Raw genomic sequence first — 20,768 nt, 5'->3', positions numbered from 1 at the left:
GGCTGCGTTACAGTGTGATGCAAAATTAATCTGCAATGAGCTTTTATTTTATTTTTTGAAAAAGTGCTGGGTGTGTGTGTAAAAAAACCCATAGACATACAACATGGAATTTCCCATAACTGATATTCTTCATTTGATGGATACACTGTCAATAACACTAGGACTTCCTTAGGCTTTCTACTTCCTATGACATTGATTTGTTGTCACCATATTCTGCTGTTTTTGTTCCTGGGTTGTTCTTAACCATTTTTATTCACCATCTTTAATCTTTTATTGCAATTCTGATTTTTAACCACCTGGGGAACCCCTGTGTTGAAGAGGTAGAACAAAAATCTGTGAAACAAACAAATATCAAAGATGCTGAAAGATACTTGGGAAGATGAGACAACAAAAGAATGTTTGGACACCAATAACTTCAGATGTTGATGTCTTGACAGTAATTGCTGCTGTCACCATGTACTCAGAAACCAACATAAGCAACTCCAGAAGGTACTAAACTGATCCTAAGCTGAGGAGCTCAAATACATACTAGTGTGGTGTTTACATGCAAGCATTGTTTCTTTTTCACTTACTGGAGAATATTAGTAGTGCAGGTTTTGACCTATAAAGCGTTTAACAGTCTGGGTCCTGGGGGTCTGAACTGTCATCTCCTGCGTAAACATGCCCTTCCACTACTACTGGAAACCTTCATATTGATGTCTCCCACCCATCTCTGCAGCCTTCTTAAATGAGCAATGCAAATAAATAGAGGGAAACAATAGAATAGGAAAAACCAGAGATCTGTTCAAGAAAATTGGAGATATGAAAGGAACATTTCGTACAAAGATTATCATAATAAAGGACAAAAGTGGTAAGGACCTAACAGAAGAAGAAGATATCAAGAAGAGGTGGCAAGAATACACAGAGGAATTACCAGTATACCAGAAAGATATGGATGTCTCATACACCCCAGGTAGTGTGGTTGCTGACCTTGAGCCAGACATCCTGGAGAGTGAAGTCAAATGGGCCTTAGAAAACACTGCTAATAACAAGGTCAATGGAAGTGATGATATTCCAGCTGAACTATTTAAAATTTTAAAAGATGATGCTGTTAAGGTGCTACACTCAATATGCCAGCAAGTTTGGAAAACTCAGCAGTGGCCAGAGGATTGGAGAAGATAAGTCTACATCCCAATCCCAAAGAAGGGCAGTGCCAAAGAATGCTCCAACTATCACACAATTGCACTCATTTCACACACTAGCAAGGTTATGCTTAAAATTCTACAAGGAAGGCTCAAGCAGTATGTGGACCGAGAACTCCCAGAAATGCAAGCTGGATTTAGAAGAGGCAGAGGAACCAGAGACCAAATTGCAAACATGCGCTGGATTATGGAGAAAGCTAAAGAGTTCCAGAAAAATATCTACTTCTGCTTCATTGTCTACGCAAAAGCATTTGACTGTGTCGAACACAGCAAACTATGGCAAGTTCTTAAAGAAATGGGAGTGCCTGATCACCTCATTTGTCTCCTGAGAAATCTCTATATGGGACGAGAAGCTACAGTTTGAACTGGATATAGAATAACTGATTGGTTCAAAATTGGGAAAGTAGTATGACAAGGCTGTATATAGTCTCCCTGCTTATTTAACTTATATGGAGAATTCATCATGCGAAAAGCTGGACTGGATGAATCCCAAACCGGAATTAAGATTGCTGGAAGAAATATCAACAACCTCAGATATGCTGATGACACAACCTTTAAAGAACCTTTTAATGAGGATGAAAGAGGAGGATGCAAAATATGGTCTGAAGCTCAGCATCAAAAAAACTAAGATAATGGCCACAGGTCTCATCACCTCCTGGAAAATAGGAAGGGAAGAAATGGAGGCAGTGAGAGATTTTACTTGCTTGGGCTCCATGATCACTGCAGATGGTGACAGCAGTCACAAAATTAAAAGACGCCTGCTTCTTGGGAGAAAAGCAAGAAAAAGTTAAGGCTATGGTTTTCCCAGTAGTGATGTATGGAAGTGAGAGCTGGACCATAAAGAAGGCTGATTGCCAAAGAATGGATGCTTTTGAATTATGGTGCTGGAGGAGACTCTTGAGAGTCCCATGGACTGCAAGAAGATCAAACCTATCCATTCTTAAGGAAATCAGCCCTGAGTGCTCACTGGAAGCTGAGGTTCAAATACTTTGGCTACCTCATGAGAAGAGAAGACTCCCTGGAAAAGACCTTGATGTTGGGGAAAATTGAGGGCACAAAGAGAAGGAGACAACAGAGGATGAGATGGTTGGACAGTGTTCTCGAAGCTACAAACATGAGTTCGTCCAAGCTGCGGGAGGCAGTGGAAGACAGAAGTGCCTGGTGTGCTCTGGTCCATGGGGTCACGAAGATTCAGACACGACTAAACCACCAGAGGTGGTTTTAGGGTAGGTGACTGGGCACCACAGGGAGGCACCACAACAATGATGTTAAACAGATCACAAGAGTAGGGTTGGGGGGGGGGGTTAGAGCTGCACAGGGCACCACTGAAATTTGAGAGCCCCAAGTCCTCCACTGCAGGCACCTACATTGGTATTGTTTGGCAGCAGGTTAGAAGCATTTTTGCTGTATGGGGCCTTTGCTAAAACCTGCTTACTTATATTTTGCTCCTACTGCTGCTTTTAGCATAACTTTTCTTTATTGCTCAGTGTTTGGTCTTATTGTCACTTTTCAGAACTGCAAGCCGCACTAAGAATTAAAGCGAACAATGGATTGTAAATCTGTTAAAATCTACTGCCCTAGGGAAAGTCAACCAATTAGGGTGTAACCACACAGTATGTTTGCCCACACAATTCTAGTCTGGTGCCTTAACAAAATGCCAAAAGAGCAGAAAGGAATCCACAAGGAAAGACATGATGATGTGTAGAGCTACTCCTTCCTTCAAGCAGCCTATTTGGTCAGCACACAACCCATAATTCTCTGAATCGCTCAATCAATATAGATTGTGCATGAGTGCCATGTGGCTGACATTCTCCTTGCACCAATATGGCCTCTCCCCCCTTAACCATCCTATACAAACACAGACAGCTTAAGGCACCCAACTATTTTATATTTTAAATGCTATTTCATGGACACAGTTCAGTGGATTGCACATAGTCAAGTTTTAGTTATGTATTCAAACTGATTGCCTGAGTCAGCATATACAGGTTAACCTTTTAAAACACTATAGATTGCCCATAAAATATTGTATGGAATGGAAAACAAGTATGTTTGCTCAGCAGCTTTATTAAAAGCTGATTATCTTAACATGAACATTACCCCCGTCAGAATGTCTAGCTTATACAAGGGTTACTCACTAGGTATACCCCCTTTCCAAACAAAACAAAAAAACCCTACAGCTGCCATTGATCTCACTCACCACTCTACCTGACACCTGTTCTCTGCCTATTCAAACAAATAGTACAGTTGAACAGAAGCAGTACTGGTATGCATCATGTTGATGAGTAGGGCATGCATAATACATACTAGAGCAGTGTTTCCCAACCGGTGTTCCGCGGCACACTAGTGTGCCGCGAGACATTGCCTGGTGTGCCGTGGGAGGGAGGCGGGCTAGTCGGGCGGCGAGAGGCGGGGTGGCGGCAGCGAGGAGAGGCCGCCCAGCGCGGGGCTCTCGCCGTCTGCCTGCCTGGCTGCCTGCGTGGCGCTGACGTCATGGGGCTGTAACGTGCCCCACATAGGCACACGCGGGGTGGCGAGCGAGCTCCCTCCCACATCCCATCGCCGGCTCTGCACCAGGCGGTAGAGCTCGGCGAAGTCGCCGCGCTGGAAGGCCAGCAGCGCGCGCGCCTTGGCCAGGCTCTTGCCCGCCTGCGCCTCCAGGCATGGCGCCTCAGCGTCGGGCGGCAGCGAGCCCAGGAAGCGGCCCAGCCGGCCGGGGTCGCCCGCCTTCAGCAGCGCCTCGCACACGCACGAGACCTGCTCCGCCGAGAAGCGCGGCGAGCGCGGAGGATCGGGCGCGGCGGAGGCCAGCCCCGCGCTTGGAGAGGACGCAGCAGCCGTTGCCAAACCCGATCCTCCTCCTCCTGCTCCGCCGCCGTCCTCTGGCTCTCGGCCGGGAGGAACCTGCGGCGACGGGGCGGGCCGGGCGCCGAAGTTGGCCGAAGTTGGCGCGCCTCCTCGGCAGCGCCTTCGTCCTCCTGCTCCTGCCTCTGCTCTCCTCCGGCGGCGGGGGCGCGCCGCCCTCCCCGGCCGGGGGGCTCGGCGGGGCCCGCGGGGAAGGAGGCCATGTTCGCGGCGCGCGGGATCGCGGCCCCCCTCGCCCGCCTCCGGCCCGCTCCCTTCCCCCTGCGCGCTGCCCTAGCCGTGCGGGTCTCCTCCCCCTGCGCCGCCGTCCCCTTTCCACATCCTAGGAGCTGCGGTCCACCTTCCGCCCCCGGGCTGCGGCGCGGCTCCCAGCCCGGGCTGGCCTCCGCCTCCTGGGACGCGCGCCCACCCCCGCAGCCCCCCAAACTTCGGAGCAACTCTCCAGACGCTTCTTCCCCGCCTCGGTCTCCCTCCTTTCCACTTCTCTTCCCCCCTTCCTTCCCTCTTTCTTTCTCTTTCTCTCCCACCCGCCTTTCCTTCTATTAACTTTCCTTTCCCCTTCCCATGTAGAACAGTCCCTGAAAATAAAAACCTAGCATATTTGGAAGAGGGATGCTAACCATTACCTTCTATGCTGTTACTATTTTTTTATTTTTTTTTTACATAAGTAAAAAGTGATCTTTCCCCATCTGGCATGGTGGTGTGCCTCGAGATTTTTTTCATGAAACAAGTGTGCCTTTGCCCAAAAAAGGTTGGGAAACACTGTACTAGAGCACATGACCTGTGCCAGTATTCTCTCTGCCTGTTCACTCATTCGGCTGTCTCTCTCAATAGCATAGTTGGTGGTATGTTGGAAGAACATGAGTAGGTAAGACAATCAGCCAGCGGAGGCCAATTGTCTCACTCTTAATGCCAGCCAAATGGACAACCTTCCATTCCCTCACAGAAATTGGACTTTGAGCTGTTTAGTACTTTTGGCAACTGAGCATTCTGAGTCACACACTAGCTCACCAATGACAGATGCTTCATAATCCTTAGAAATATAGGGTGTGCAATAGTATGTTTGGGATGTGCAGTCTATGATGTTTCCAAAGCATTCAACAATACAAATTGAAGGATGTTTGCCTGAAATAATAAAGTGGAGCCGAGCACCACTTGATGAATTAACATATGAGGAAGGGACAATAGAGAATCAGAATGCCATACAGAATACTTCAAACTAATGGTTATGAGAATATCCTAAGGACCTTTAGCCTCAGCTGTTCAGGGAAATAATTTTAAAAGCTTCTCTACATGATCTAGAGATGCATATTGTACAAAAAACAAAACAAAAACCTAACACCCCCAAACCCAAAGAAGAACACTTTGTTTAAAAACAGACCACCTCTGCTTCTCCTTTTTGAGTACAACCAGAGAGCAAAACTGTCTTTGTACAAAAAGTAAGGCCTGCTGCACTTAATATACATGCCTGGTGTATGTATTTACAGAATATATTAAAAGGTTTTTGTCCCCTAGAAGAACTGAGGCTTGAAACACATTGGGATCTTTCATAAATATTAGTTTACGTAAACATGTTGGATTTCCTCCCCCTTTTGTCATCCTGTTGAGCTCTGATTCTTTCATGCCTTAGGAGTTAAAAGTGAAGCTAATAAGAATAAACATTAGGGTTATGTATTATTATTCTGGCCAGCAATCAAACACATTTGTCGAACAAGTAGAAAGAACATGCCTGCCTGCCTTATATCAAGTCAGAACATTCACCAATCTGGGTCAGTATTGTCTATGGACTGACAGTGGCTCTCCAGGATTTCAGACATCTTTCCTAAACCTACCTAGAATTGCCAGTGTTTAAACCAAGAGTCTCCTGTATGCAAAGCAGGAGCTGTGCCCACTGAGCTACAGCCCCACCCCAAGTAAAGATATGAGTGCCTCCTAAAGATACAGAAGTCTTCTAAGGACTGGCTTGTGTTCTTGTACAAGGCCTATAATTTTTGCCTCAGTTCTGGTATACACAAAATGGAACTAATAATTCAAATAAAGCTCTAAAGCTAAACCTATTTTTATCTGCAATGCCCTGATACTATTTCAAATAGCACAATGGGAAAGAGAATAAAAGGGAAACATTTATTAGTCAATGGGAGGTGTAGTGCAAACAAGACATCAGGCTACAAACAGAATTAATGTACAACAGTTGCCCAATTTGCATAAGAGATCCTGCAGAAAAATCCTGCATATTAAAATATGTATTAAAATGTATATGCATAGCCACACTTCAAAAGGCAGTTATACCTACACTGACAACCTTAACTACCATTTCTGAGTACTCTACATCCTTTTACACTCTAATAGTATACGGTGGCTTTATACTGAGGAATGACATTGCTACAACGAATGGTTTAAATATTTGTGTTACTCTGCCCTGCCCATGGCAGATTAAGCATTTGGTAACTCAGTACTCATGGAATTCTGTAGTGTGAACATTGATCAAGCTATCACAGGAGTCATTGCTTGAGAACATATTAGGTCTCAACTGTTTGCTTGTCACTGAAATTGATTCAGTAAGGCCAGAAATAAAATATTGATGAATCCCAAGAGAGCAGAATAACAAACTGGTGAAATGCTTACCAGTGAACACTTTGTGGCGTCACCATGCTTTGAGAGATCTCAGATTAAACTCTAATTCAACTACTATACCAGAGCCAATGGAAGTGATGATATGTGTTCTATCTAAAGCACTGTATATTAAGGATCTTGCCTTTGAGTCAAGTAGGAGATCAGATTGTTAAATTCCATGTATCACACTGCTGTTTAGAAGTCCACACCACATTATTTGTTGTTCTGTAGATTCAAACTAACCTAAGAATAGAAGATCACTAGGTATTTTGTTGCAGGCAATGCATTTAGACCCAAATTTCAAACCTGACTGGCAGATATACTTCTGCAGGGCCAGAGGCAAGGTGAGGTGATGGACTCAGGCAGCAGATCTGGCCAGAAGGGCGCACTGCTTGCTGCCGCTCTGCCTTCTCCTGTGCCATGGATGGGCCCTACCACTGCCCCTGGCAAGGGGGCACCCACAGAGGAGGCAGCGCCAGGGGTGATGTGGTGGCACGGCATGCCTGTGGAGGAGGAGGGGGCAGGGCAGCATGGCAGTGGTGTTGTATGAGGTGCCTAAAGCCATAAAATGTCCCAGGCTGCCCCTGTACTTCTGATATAAGTTCATCCCCTTTCTTCTACTCACAATCCCCTAGCTAGAGTTTGGTGGAATTAAAAGAGAGCTTCATACATACCAAGGGCATGCTGTACCACTAAGTTATAGCAACACCTCTACCCTTACAATGCAACTCCCTTTCAGCTATAAAAATCCCTGATGAACCCAGTAATAGTCAGGCTTCCATGGAATTCATAGATTGGATGAGATCTCATAATGCAACATTTTGGGAGGCAGCCCTCTGGAGAATATTGGGTATCAGAAGCAGAAAGCAATGAGGCACACAAACAATTTTGCATGCATTTTGAAAGCAAAGGATATGAAATTGGTATCAATTCTACTGATAAGATCAATATATATATATAAAATTGTCCAGTAGCACCTTAGAGATCAACTAAGTTTGTTCTTGGCATAAGCTTTCGTGTGCATGCACACTTCTTCAGATACCAAATACTGATAAGATGTGATAGTACAGGGATGGGGAACCTGCAGCCCTCAGGAGGCTGCTGAACTACAACCCCCATCAGCCCCAGCCACCACAGCCAATAGTCAGGAATAATGGTTGTAGACCAGCAAACTCTGGAGAAGGACCACATGTTCCCCATCTCTGTTATGGGGTTTCAAAAGTCCCTATCTGGGGGCTGCTTCACCTAATCTAAAGATGACAGTTAGTGAACACTGCATATTCACTCATTGGAGAAAGGATCTATAGTATCATAGTGGAAAAACACATGGTACAATCCACCCTATCCATCTTGGAAGCAAATCTCACTGCGTTCAACAGGGCTAACTCCCAGGTAGGTGAGCGTATGACTGCACTCTAAGCATTTTGAGTTGAGCATAGTGTTTCCTGTTTTCCTATGTTTTATGGCATCCTATATTACTGTATTTCAGTTTACTGTTACAACAAATGGTGTGCTACAATTATTCTACACACTTACTGTGGTTGATACAAAAACTCAAGTTTATATCCTGATGTATACACTGCATTAACACCAGTTACATTTACAGATTCTGCACAAAAGAGTAAGTGGAAACAAATCTGACCTCAGATAAGGTAATACAGTGGTACCTCGGGTTAAGTACTTAATTCGTTCCGGAGGTCCGTACTTAACCTGAAACTGTTCTTAACCTGAAGCACCACTTTAGCTAATGGGGCCTCCTGCTGCTGATGCGCCGCTGGAGCACGATTTCTGTTCTCATCCTGAAGCAAAGTTCTTAACCTGAAGCACTATTTCTGGGTTAGCAGAGTCTGTAACCTGAAGCGTATGTAACCCGAGGTACCACTGTATTCAAAAGCCAATAAAGGAACCTTTCAGTCTCCAAGGATACTCTGCCACTGACCTCCAAGTGGCTACTCCCAAACAAAGAAACTTCAAAACTGAGGCTGCAGTGTGATGCCATTGACTTAATTTATCAAAAGGTTCAATAGTATCACTTTTGGCTCAAATCAAGATCACAGATTCCTATCAGGCTACATCTGCTAATTACCGTAGTTAATCAATTCTAGGGTGTTTGTGTTATCACCAACACTGCCTTGTAGAATGGTCACTGTCAATAGCATAAGTAATTTTAGCATGTTACAATTTTAAATTTAATTTCCTTCTGATCTCATTGTTTGCTTTTTCACACTGAGAGCGATACCACGCACACCAGCAGTTCAGGATAACTGCTCGTGTATTTGACAAAGCAGACCTGAGTCCATGAAAGCCTATAATAAATTTGTTAGCTTTTAAAGTGTCACAAGACTTTGTTGTCTTTATATGAGTTATGTGCAGAAGATCAAACTACAGTGGCAGTGCCTTATAGTCCCACCAAACACAGTAGAAAACCACCTTTTTGAAAAGAATGTGCTTTGCAGCAGACATGAAACAGCAACAAAAAATGAACATAGTCGCAGACACATTTGCCAATGAAGTATCAAATAGAAGGCAGCAAAATAGATTCAAAAGTCAAGCCATATAGCCAGCAGCCAGTCCTTCAAGCAGTCCACACACATACATTTATATTGCTGCACTGAACAGAGTGTGAAACTTCACAAAATACATACACAATACTGTACAGCAACACACATCTTACTGCATGCAGTAATGTTGCAGAGCCAATTTACAATGCAATCCTATACATGTCAACTCGGAGGTAAGCTCTTTCGAGTCCAATGAGACTTACTTCCAGGTAAGTGCAGTCTTAATTTGCAAGATTACAAAACACAGACAATTCAAAGCTTGAAAATGATTTTTTAAAAATGTGCACTAAAACAGTACAATGGACACAGAAACGGGTGGGAAGGAATAGAAATATTTATTTTGCCAATGAATACTGGTGTCCTTAGAAACACAACAGGCTTTTGAGGAATAGTATAATCAGGTATTTTCTAAGAAGGGTGGATGGGAAACTATACGGTGCACAAGCAAACCCCTCATATTGAACACAAGCATGCCAAAACGTAGGTACAATCATTTGCTATTTAAATTCACTAATACATAACACGAGGAGGCAGATTTTTGGAACATTTTGGCCAGCAGCATACTATCTCTTTCTACGGAGTGAAAAAGTGCATACAGGACTCTCAATTCTCCTCTCACTTTCAAATACATGGAGAAATTTATCTAACCAAAGTAACACACACATACACACACACATATATAGGAGTAAACACTGCTTGTTGTACATATACATGCTATGGAAGTAAATTCTAGCCATCATACACACACACAAACGCTACTCTGTTACACACGTGCTGTACAAAGGGAGTTGCCCCACGAAAAATATCGTTTTTTGTTTGCACATACATACAAATTAAATGATCACTAAAACAGCTTTCGTACCCATTATTAAGAATGAAGTAGAGTACATCTATTCCAGGCTGTCAACTACACACAGACACACACACATACAGTACACACAGAGACGAATCCCGACGATAATGAATGAAAGCACTATGGAGGAGTTATAACGGGCTGGGAGACACTGCCCCTCGCTCTAGTTACTGTCCAGGTGAGGAAGACATTCTACTCCTTCCCCAATTTCCCAGATCCGTGTGGGGTTCCATTACATCAATAACCAGGAGTGCTTATGGCTTGACCAAGTGAGGTGGGGAGGAGGGGGCAGGCGGAGGAAGCTCGACCTCTCTATTCAGAAACTCGGAGCCCGGCAATGTGCGTGTTTCGTAGCTCCCCTCTCCGCCCGCCCGCCCGCCTGCCTGTGGCCCTTCGCCGCACGGCCTTCCTGCACCGGACGGAGGAGGGTCTTCCCTCCAGGCTGGCGGCGGACTAACTCACTACGGGACGTGGCATGCAGTCAGGCAGTCCACGAACAAAGTAGCTCCCCGAGCGCCGCCGCTCCGCAGAGACTTCTTCTGCACGGAACATTGTTCCACGAGAACGCAGCCTCCGCTTCCCGGAGGGGCTGCCTCTCGCTCGCTCGCCTGCCCCGGCGCAGCGCAGCATCCCCTGCCGACGGCAACAATGTGCAGGCGCTCGGGGCGGGAGGGGGCCGGCGGGCTGCGCCAGGCGCCTCCCCGGCTCGCCCGCAGGAACAGCAGCCGGACGGGCCGGCCCCGCATGCACAAAGCTCCGGTCGCACCTACCAGGCGGGCAGCCTCGGCCCAGGTGCGGTCCTTCTTCTTCCTCTTGTCTTTCATGTTTGCATCTCATTGAGATGGTTCTAGGGGGGGCGGGGGCGGGACGGAACGTGCGGGGACGGGGCGGGGGGAGGGCGGGGGAGCCCGAGGGTCCCGCACAGACAACGAGGCGGTGACGTGGAGTCCGAGAGCCCCCGAGGGAGGGGCGCGGGGACGGCGAGCGGGCGGGGGGCTGGGCAGGCTCGGGCTCGCGCTCCCGCAGCGGCGGCGGCGGCGGCGGCGACACAGCTGACAGCTTGAGGGATGCTCCGCTACGCAAGTCACAACAATGCACTATGACGTCACGCCAGGGAATGGCGACTGCACAAAACATCCCAGCCGAGGCCGCCGCGCTCGCGAGCAAAGCGCACGAGACGCGCACAGGGAAGAAAGGGCTGCCCGAGATCTCGCGAGAGCTGCCGGAGACCCTCGCTTCGACCCACTCCCAATCCCCTCCGCCGCTTTCCCTTTCAAGCCCCCCCCCGCCCTCTTTCGCTTTGCACATAGAGCGGGCAACAAGACTACATGTCCCGAGGTGCAACGCGGCTGCTCTTGCTCCGTTTTCCTTTCCCTTTGTTCTTAAAGGCAGCATCTTGCATCCCGGGATTTGTAGTCAGAAAGAAACGGAGCTCTCCCGGCTCCCAGCCGGGGTCGGGTTGTTGTCCCTCCGTCCTCGTCGCCCCCTGCCTGGCAGTCCCAGCTTCCGGGCCGCCCACAAAGCGAACGCAGGCGAGGAGGCGGAGGCAGTGGGGCTGCTCCTCGCCTCGTAGCCCGGGAAGTGGTGGCGAGGAGCGGCCGCTGCCTCTGCCTGCTCACCTGGGCACTCTTGGCTCTCTCGTGGTGGCGCGGCGCTTGGGGCAGCTCCCGGGGGGCTCCCCCCCCCTTGTAGCCGCCACGATTCTGCGGTCCCTCGGAGAACCCCGTCCAGAGGGAGGGGACAGGTGAGCAGAAGAAACGGGATGGAGCAAGGAGCAGGTTCCCGCTGCAAGGGGCTGCTGGCCACATTGGCATGGGACACGCGTACGCAGACCCGGGGAGGCCTCGGTGCCTACCCCACCCTGCCCCCAGCTACGCTAGGAACATAGGAAGCTATTGCCTTCTACTGAGCCAGACCAGTGGTCCATTCTGCTCAGTATTGTCTGTTGGATCCGCAACTGCCTGGCAGTGGCTCTCTGGGCTTTCTCCTGGAAATGGCAGGGATCGAACCAGGGGGTCTTCTTCTGCACGCAAAGCAGACGCTCTGCCACAGCTTCCACCCCCTACGGCCCTAGAGTCGCTTGGTGTGTTTGTGGGAAGAGTAAGATCACAACCATTTCCCTTGGAGCTAAAGCGGAGGGAAAAGCCAGTTACTGTACGTACCTCATTTGCACGGAACCAGCCTTTTCCTCTTGGCATTCACTCTTCCTTACTGTGCTTATCTCTATTCCTCTCCCTTGCCTGCCCCTATTTTTAGTAAGCCTTGATACATCCCAGTACAGTATTGCATTGAAAGAGCTCAGTGCCCTCCTATGTTGAACACATTTCAGTGGGCATTCTCGTGTGTCAAGGCAGTGCTGTGTTACTCACTTTTCAGAGGCAGTTACAGTGCCATTCCTGTCACCATTTAGTGGTTGCTTCCCACTGCCTTTCCTTGGACACCAGGTGTTTCCTAAAGGTGCCTAGTCAACAGCCCAATGCAAGCCAAAATTGGCAAACAGTGGAATTGCAACACATCCAAACCTATACAATTGCACAATAAATGTTATTTCTATATATATATATATATATATATGGCAGCAACTTTTACATAAACATTTTAATGCTAGATAATTTTGCAATTTGTTTTTATACATTGCCTTGAAGACTAGGTAGGTAAACATTAAACATATATGAAAATTGAGCTGTGTGGCATTAGGTAAATTCTGAGGAAATCTGTGACAGACAAAGGTGCTGAGGAAGTGTGCTGTAATTATGAGTAAATGCTTTTAGGATCACAGCCAAATGCTGTGGGGGCATAATAATTTCAATGGAATGGACCGCAAGGACTGATTGTTAGCTTTTGAAAAAGTTGATTATGCTAGGTCTGAAAGCATTGATCAGTTAATCAGTGAGATTAATGCTATGATTGGAGTTTGTATTTAAAATTCCAATCATAGCATTAATCTCGCTGATTAACTGATCAATGCTTTCAACCCTATTCTAATAAGCGGGGGACAATTGGATATCCCTGCACCTTTTCACTGGGACCACTTGACCAAAGCTCCTTTGATTTTGTGCTCCTCCTATTGGAAGTTGTTTCATCCTTCAACAGGCTGGCAGAAGGAATTATATTTTTTGCTTGCTTTGACTTTTCCTATGTGAAAGATGGGGAGAGTTGAGGATATGGCACCCACCAGTGTGAAATAGTTTTAGTACCATATGGATACAGTCCTTCAAGAATGAAGAAGCAGACAAGAGCCAGACCTCTGGGGTCAGAATTTATTTAAAAGAACCCATAATGAGGTTTGATAGCACTGAATCTTTAATTGGTCTTCTAAATATTAATCAATTAAGGCAACCTAGTTAATGAACTAAAAATCTTTATTAATTTGGTCGTGTAAACATGTTGTTATTATTATTGGCCTGTTTGGCTAATGGGCCCCCACTGAGTTACTTCAGATATCAGACAGAAAGTTAGAAAATAGTAGCAGCATGTCTGCTGATGTAAATAAGAAATGTGACCATTACCCCCAACGTTCTGCAAGTCTTCCTCGATATGGCCTAGCCCAGGGGTTTCCAAACTAGGGTTCATGGCAAGCTTTATTCAGGTGGTTCGCAATGTGTCTCATGAAAAGCAGCTACAATTTGAATTTTAATGAAGTCTAAGGAATTCAAATTGCAGTACAGTAAAATACAATATAAGAAATAAAAGAAGCAATAAAAATACAATTAAAAAACCATACAGCACCTAGCACACGGGTCAGCAACCTTTTTCAGCCGTGGGCCACTCCACCGTCCCTCAGACCATGTGTTGGGCCGGACTATATTTTTTTGGGGGGGATGAATGAATTCCCATGCGCCTTAGGTTGCCTACCCCTGACCTAGCACTGCACATTACAATTGCTATAACTGGCAAAAAAGCACACTATGTGATCCACCAAGACTCAGCAATTTTCAAGTGGACTGGGGAGCGGGAGGGGGCAGGGTTGGGAACCAATGCCTTAGTCCTCAGCAGTTGTTCAATATAGTTCATGTGACTTACATTTGAAAGCATACCTCTTGTACCGGTGAAGACACAGTATCATGTTTGTATATTTGTACAGTCAACCCCATTGTTTAATTACACTTCAAATGATACATGTTTAGTGTATTACCTCCTTCACAAAGAAAATATAAATACATTTAATTGTATATTTGTATAAAGTTAGTCTTTCACTTGGAACAATTAAACTTACATTATTGAAACAATTTTGATGGTAACAATTTATATCAGCCAGTAAAAATATGTTTTTAAATGTAGCAGCTTAAGCTACAATCAGTGATTGTATTATATGGTTTCTTCTCTAGGGTCTTAGGGGTTATAGCAAGGACAGGAAGACAAAACTATAAGGTATATTGTAAGAGAGTATATAACAAGTAATAAAGGTTTGTGGGCTGTAGGCTTTATAGGTCAATTATTCAAACAACTGGCTATTAGGTTAGACTCACTAATTAGAATAAAAACCTGTTAGAAAGGCTGTTTTGGGGAATAAAAGAATTTTAATGCCTATTAAAAAAGATAATATTGCTTTTATAGCCTCCTGGCTATGTCAACTCATTTGGCAAGTTGGAATTATTAAAATTATTTTGTTATCCCTCAATTATGCTATCATTTATGATAAGTAAAGTGTATCAGTCATAATTATTAAAAATGGACAGTAAAAAATAATCTACTTCATGGTTCATGTCTTCTCTGAATTCATTAAGACCAAATGTCTATATCAAGGAAAGAGCATGCAAAATTGAGTATCTTATGGAGAAAATAGAACTAAAATCTCTCTCTTAGATACAGTATTTATAAATATCTAAGATATTTATAGTGTGCTATCTTAAGATTATAAATTATTAATATAATGTTATCAACTTAAGATAGTAAATTATTGCCATGCCATACTGCAAGTAAAACAAAATGAGTGCAAGGGTCCTTTGCATACCAGTATTCTTTCAAATGCCAGTCCCTAAAACATCAGCTGGAAGTAAGAGCTACTTTGCATGGCCAAACTGTTGTGAATGAGTGATGGAACTCACACAACTTTTGACACATTGCGCAGCTCCACCTACACTTACCATGGCACTACAAAGCTGCTGAAGTCAATGCAGCACAGTTGGGCTGAGCTGCAAGTTAGGCGCATGTGGAAGCAATGCAACAATTCATTTTCACATGAATTTCCCCCCTTTATTTTGTAATTTGTACTAAAACACAATAGATGAAATGTGATCCACAATAATATACACAATAAAATTTTGGCACTTTTATGTTTAAAATTCAGAATCTCAGTTTACTTTTAGCACTGCAAACATTACTCAATTTGTTACACTGCCGATTTCCCATTCTCAGATTAATATTTCATATAGAAAATAAAGACTTTGCCCTTTCTTTCTTTTTTAACCAAAGGCTAGATTTTAATAGTTTTCCGGAATCTTATTCTCACAGTATATTTTCTCCCTCTTTAATTGCTTCAGTATGTTTCAGAATCTGTTGACTCAAACTGTGAAAAGCTCTTTTTCAGAGAAGCATGTATTTCATTTCAAAGCCAAACAGTTTCCTGATTTGGGAATGTGGGGGTGCAGCTGACATGCTATTCTTCTGAAGACATTATTAATATCGTCTAATATATTCTTGTTGCTCCGAAATAAAAGGTGACACTGTCACAGAGTAATTTATGTATTAATTATAGCTGACGTTTCTTTTCTTTAGCATTCTAACTTTTGATCTGTATCTGCCTAACAGAATTGCAAGTTCCATGTGCTGATTTGACATTTCTAAAGAAATGACATAATCTACAAGATTAAAATCAGAGAAGTGACAAACGTATTTTGTCTAAATCAGGGATGGGGAACCTTTGACCCTCCAGATGTTGCTGAACTACTATTCCTATCAGCCACAGACATCATACGCAATGGTCAGAAATGATGGGTGTCAGAATCCAACAAGGTCTGGTGGTCAGCAAGTTCCCCATCACAAAATCACCCAGCCCTCTCCCTGATCCCTTTCTCTCTCACTCTGTTTATGATTAAATGATACCACTTTATGTAATTTTTGCCTCGGGGAGTGTGTGTGTTCTAGACATTTGTTCTTCAGAGATTTTCCCCTACTAACCTCCAAATTGCTTTACAATCCCTCACTTGTTCTCTGCCAAACATAAGAAGCCCTATTAAGAAGCAGTAGGGCTTGAACTGCTAGAATAAGGACCTTCTGAAAAGATTCCATGAGAAGAATTGACCCCACCACCATTTTTTGAGAAGGGTCATATACCATTCTCATCGGGCGCTTATTATGCACCGTTATAGCAATCTCTGTCAGAAAAAGAGCTCTTTAAAAGTTTGAAAGGTCACATTAGATGCTTGTCCAATATGTCTATCCTAACTTCATTTGTAGTTCCAGAATATCAAATTCAATAATAATATTGTTAACACTGTAATTTGCTTTGATGCGGCCTAGGATAGCATTAGCTTTATGTGATGCATCACACTGTTGACCCATGTTAAGCTTGTGGTTTTCTAAGACCCCTAGATCCTTTTCACATGTATTACTGGCAATCCAGGTGCCCCCCCCCCATCTTCTTCCTGCCTAGGTGCTTTACATTTGCCCCATTGAAATTCTTTTTGTTAGTTTTGGCCCAGTTCTCCAATCTGTTAAAACCATCTTAAATCCTGTCTTTTGCAGCATTAGCTACCTGTCCCAGGTGTCTACAAATTTGATGAGCTTCATATCAATTCTTTTATTCAAGTCATTTATAAAGACGTTGAACACCCAACACAGAACCATGTGGCACCAGACGTAGCTGATGGAAAACACTCCATGCCACCAAGGCCACCTGCATCTCTAATGATGGCAATGGATCCAGATGTATCCCCAAACTGCATACAGCTCCTTCTGGGGGAGTGTGGATGGGACATTTTATAGCAAGGAAACAGTGCAGAGTGATTATATTATTAACTTTTCCTCCACCAGCTGTTTCCTCACCCCAGATTACCTTGTCCTCTCCACCTGAGCTGATGCATTCCCCACCCCTACTCGTAAGGCACTCTGGGGAGTTCCAATGCTAAATTAATTTCATTTCTTTTTTGATATTTGCTATATATTTGTAGAGTAGGGGAGGGCTGTGCAGCACAAAATGCAATAGAATTCTACAATAGAATTCTATCTATATATAAACTTTATTTGTTTAATTTATTGAATCATACTATGGAAAATAAAGTAACCTTTGAAGATGAATGTATATTATTAAGTATTAGGAAGAACAAAAAGGTCATTTCCCTCTGCAGTTTACAATAAGTCTTGTTTGTAAGGCTCATTATTCTTTATTGACAGTTTATTCTCCTACATTAATAATAATTAAGAAATATTGACCAAAAATGCTGTGGAGTACGATAGAGTAGCTGTTATGGGCAAGCACTGCTGGAGAGCGCATTTACCATATTTTTCCATGTATAAGATGCCTCCATGTATAAGACAATCCCTATTTTTTTAAACTAAAAATTAAGAAAATGCACTATGCATCATCCGTGTATAAGACAACCCCTTATTTTAAACTTCAAAAAATTAGGAAAAAATATAGTCTTATACATGGGAAAATACAGTATGTAGGTTTCCTGTCTAGACCTGCCTCAGTTAGACACCTGTATATCACAATCTGAGACATCAACATTCTTTCTTTTGAGAGAAAGAAGTTTATATAAGAGCAGATTTCATCATATCTGAAGACATGCTATATGATGGCAAATGTATGTTCACCACTGCTTGTGGATACAGCAAGGTGTTGTGACCAACCCCAGCTTTGGTATGTTCCTGTAACATACATATAGCAGAAAACATGGCATTTGCCTCATGCATATTATGGTTTTATATCTACATGTAATGAAGCTGAGAGTTGGAAGCATAACAGTAAGAAGGATCGTGAGTGTATACCTATTTACCACAGTTTGCTGTGTTAAATGTGAATATCATAGCTGCTTTCTGATTAAAATTGCTCCTTATCATTTTTGTACAGTGGCACAAGCATTCTTTTTAGAAACCATAAGACTTATTGTATTTAGTCATTTATTACATTCCTTTTAAGACTCTACAAATTGGCCATTACATGATTCTACAGAATTGTTGTGCTGATAGAATTTTATTGCTTAGGTCTCAAGACAAAAAATCATGCTGTCTATCTGTGAATTCTTATGAAAAACTTTATTGAAGCAGGAAGCTTCAAGTAATTTTAAATACTGCTTCAGTGATCACTACATGAGGGCAGCCCTATTGGCTTTGATGAATGATGACTACACTAATGAAAATGGTTGTTACATCACAGTATTTTGCTTATATCTTATTCTATGTCAGTAGTTCCTGAACTTTCCCCCCACAGACCACTTGAAAACTGCTGAGGGTCTTTGCAGATCACATAATGATTTTACTGCCTTTGTAGCAATTGTGATATACGGAGCCAATTGCTTCATGATTACGGTATTTTTACAAACACACCATTGGTCACCCAGATGAAGCTTGCAGAGCACTGGTCATCCACACACCACAACTTGGGAACCCATATCCTATATTGTTTGCTTGTTATTAATGGAAATTACGCAGAATTGCCATCTTTTCCCCCAACAGAATCCCTTTGTATCTTGAGGAGCTGCATGAGGGTGTAGCAATCTTCAAACAGTACCTGTTGAATTCTGCCCCCCACACAACTCAAAAGCACACTGACACGGGGACAAATAGAAGAAGACGCCTTCACCCCGGTTTGGTTCCCCTTTGCCACATACACAGCCCAACAAGACAACAAGAATCCCCCAACAGCATATGAATCAATCTGGCTAACCTGATTCAAAAATACACATTCACACCCTGCTCACACACAAAAATAAAGACAACCAAAGACAACTAACCACACCCTAAGCCACGCCTAACCCCTCTCACCACCAAGGAAATACAACAAGTGAATAGTAAGAGAACCCATACAAGTAACACTGACACAACCCCTCACACACAAAGTAGAATATTAGAAGCATAACCACCTGACCCCAACCCACTCGCCACTCCCCCTTTCCCACCCTTTTTCCGTTTTTTCTTCTTCTTTCTAATTGCTTAAACCAATTCATATACCAAGAATTTATACATTGACCACTAATGATAAAACGTATGTTGTAGATATTTTTCCACATTTATTATGCTATTTTTGTGATACCCAAATGACATGAGAAAACTTGGTATACTTATTTGTATAACATTATACTTGTCTATAAAACCCTATAAAAGCACAGTGCTTCTTTCTGGAAAAAAGGTTATCAACCCTGGAATCATTGCAAAAAGATGGATATCAAGATACCACAGAACTATCAAGAGAGTTCTTTACAACTAAAGTCCTTTGTCCATGCAACAACTAGGTATGAGCGTGATCTGACATATACCAACTTACTTGGGAGTAAGCCGCATTGAACTCAATAGAACTTGTGAGAAGACATGCAAGGTTCCTTTGCCACAACTCCAACCACACAATGCTTTCAGAAAAATCTTAATGATAGACCAAAGTAACTAGAGTGCTCAGGTGGCAATGAAAATTATATAGTCTTTTTTTCTTTTCTTTTTTACTTATTAAAACATTAAGTTTGCTTCTGTTTCTGGAGTTGACTTTTTTCAGGGAGGAGTGTCACAAAGAGTTCTCAAACCTACCCTTTTTTTTTTAGAAAAAAAAGTTAGCATTACATTCAGCAATGTTTCTTATTTCCTGCTGCTGCCCATGACATAAATTTCTTAGGACTGCATACAATATCACAGATATGTAGCAGACATTTTCATCTCTTTAGACATATTAAAAAAATAGGAATGGAAATTAGAATATTTAAAAACCAAAGAAAGACCAGATATGATGGCAGGTAAGAATTGCAAAAGAACACATAGACAGGTATATTCTTTAACATCCTTGCTTCGGTTATTATAGTTAATTATGTCTACAGTGCACTTGGTGTTCCCAGGCCTATCAGTACAGCAGTGAAACCAGGCCCACTTTCAGACAAGTTAGTAGATTCTGGGTACTCGGGGGACTCTGCTGGTATGCAGAAAAATATTAGTCTCTGATCTAAAAATAAAAGGGGATGTGAAGCTCAGCTCAACAAGGATGCTCAACTAAGTATCCCCAGTGGCCTGAAGGAGTCCTAGAATATTGAAGGCAGCCAAACATCATTTTTGTTGAAAGAGAGGAAAAGCAGAAAAGGTATGGGAGGAAATTGGGTTGCTTGAGCCTCTAACAGCAGTTTACCAAATCTGAGGGAGATTAGGGAATATACATGTTTGTGGGACCCTAATTCCTCACCCACTCCAAATCTCTTAAAGACTCTGACTACTAAATCCAGAAGAATCTGCGATGGGAGAGATTAATTTGTACTGGAAGAAAATCAGTGATCCAGATGAATTCCTCCCTTCCCAAGGACTTTTTAAGCTGCAGATTGGGGAGAGCCCCTAACAGTTTAAGGGCAGGTAAGTCTCATCCCAGTAGCCACCACCCCAAACTCTCATACTGCATGGTGGATGAGAGGTTCAAGTAATCCCTTCTTGCAGGTTTGGGTCTAGATCAGCCTTTCTCAACCTGTAGGACCCCAGATGATGTTGAACTGCAACTCCCATCACCCCTAGCTAGCAAGGCCAGAACTCAGGGATGATGGGAGTTGTAGTCCAACAACATCTGGGGAC

The 20,768-nt window shown here is 43.5% G+C and overlaps 1 protein-coding gene and 1 long non-coding RNA gene across 7 annotated transcripts in view; one reads left to right on the top strand and one right to left on the bottom strand.

Moving 5' to 3' along the window:
- The window catches only part of ASXL3 (ASXL transcriptional regulator 3), a 99,001-nt gene extending 88,058 nt beyond the window's left edge, over positions 1-10,943 (bottom strand). For 2 of the 4 annotated variants that reach the window (XM_082234741.1, XM_082234739.1), the window contains exon 1: positions 10,841-10,931. Coding sequence is in view for 1 of the 4 variants with exons in the window: in XM_082234738.1 (XP_082090864.1) it covers positions 10,841-10,894 (54 nt within the window). In the remaining 3 variants the exon portion in view is untranslated. Of the gene's footprint in view, positions 1-10,532; positions 10,654-10,840 lie in introns of those variants that run through there. The other 2 variants (XM_082234738.1, XM_082234740.1) reach the window with 2 other exon arrangements.
- LOC309539083 lies at positions 10,730-18,075 on the top strand. Of its 3 annotated transcripts, none has more exons than XR_014222678.1 (3): positions 10,730-10,862; positions 15,921-16,025; positions 16,758-18,075. It is a non-coding gene; the product is annotated as an uncharacterized lncRNA (long non-coding RNA). The 3 variants fall into 3 exon arrangements; XR_014222679.1 differs by lacking the exon at positions 10,730-10,862 and adding an exon at positions 11,445-11,814; XR_014222677.1 differs by lacking the exon at positions 15,921-16,025.
- The last annotated feature ends 2,693 nt before the right edge of the window (positions 18,076-20,768 follow it).

The sequence above is a fragment of the Podarcis vaucheri genome (genome assembly GCF_965113315.1).
Source record: "Podarcis vaucheri genome assembly, chromosome: 8".
Lineage (NCBI taxonomy): Eukaryota > Metazoa > Chordata > Lepidosauria > Squamata > Lacertidae > Podarcis > Podarcis vaucheri.
Note: the sequence above shows the minus strand (reverse complement) of the source record. Positions and strands in the feature narration are given on the sequence as shown.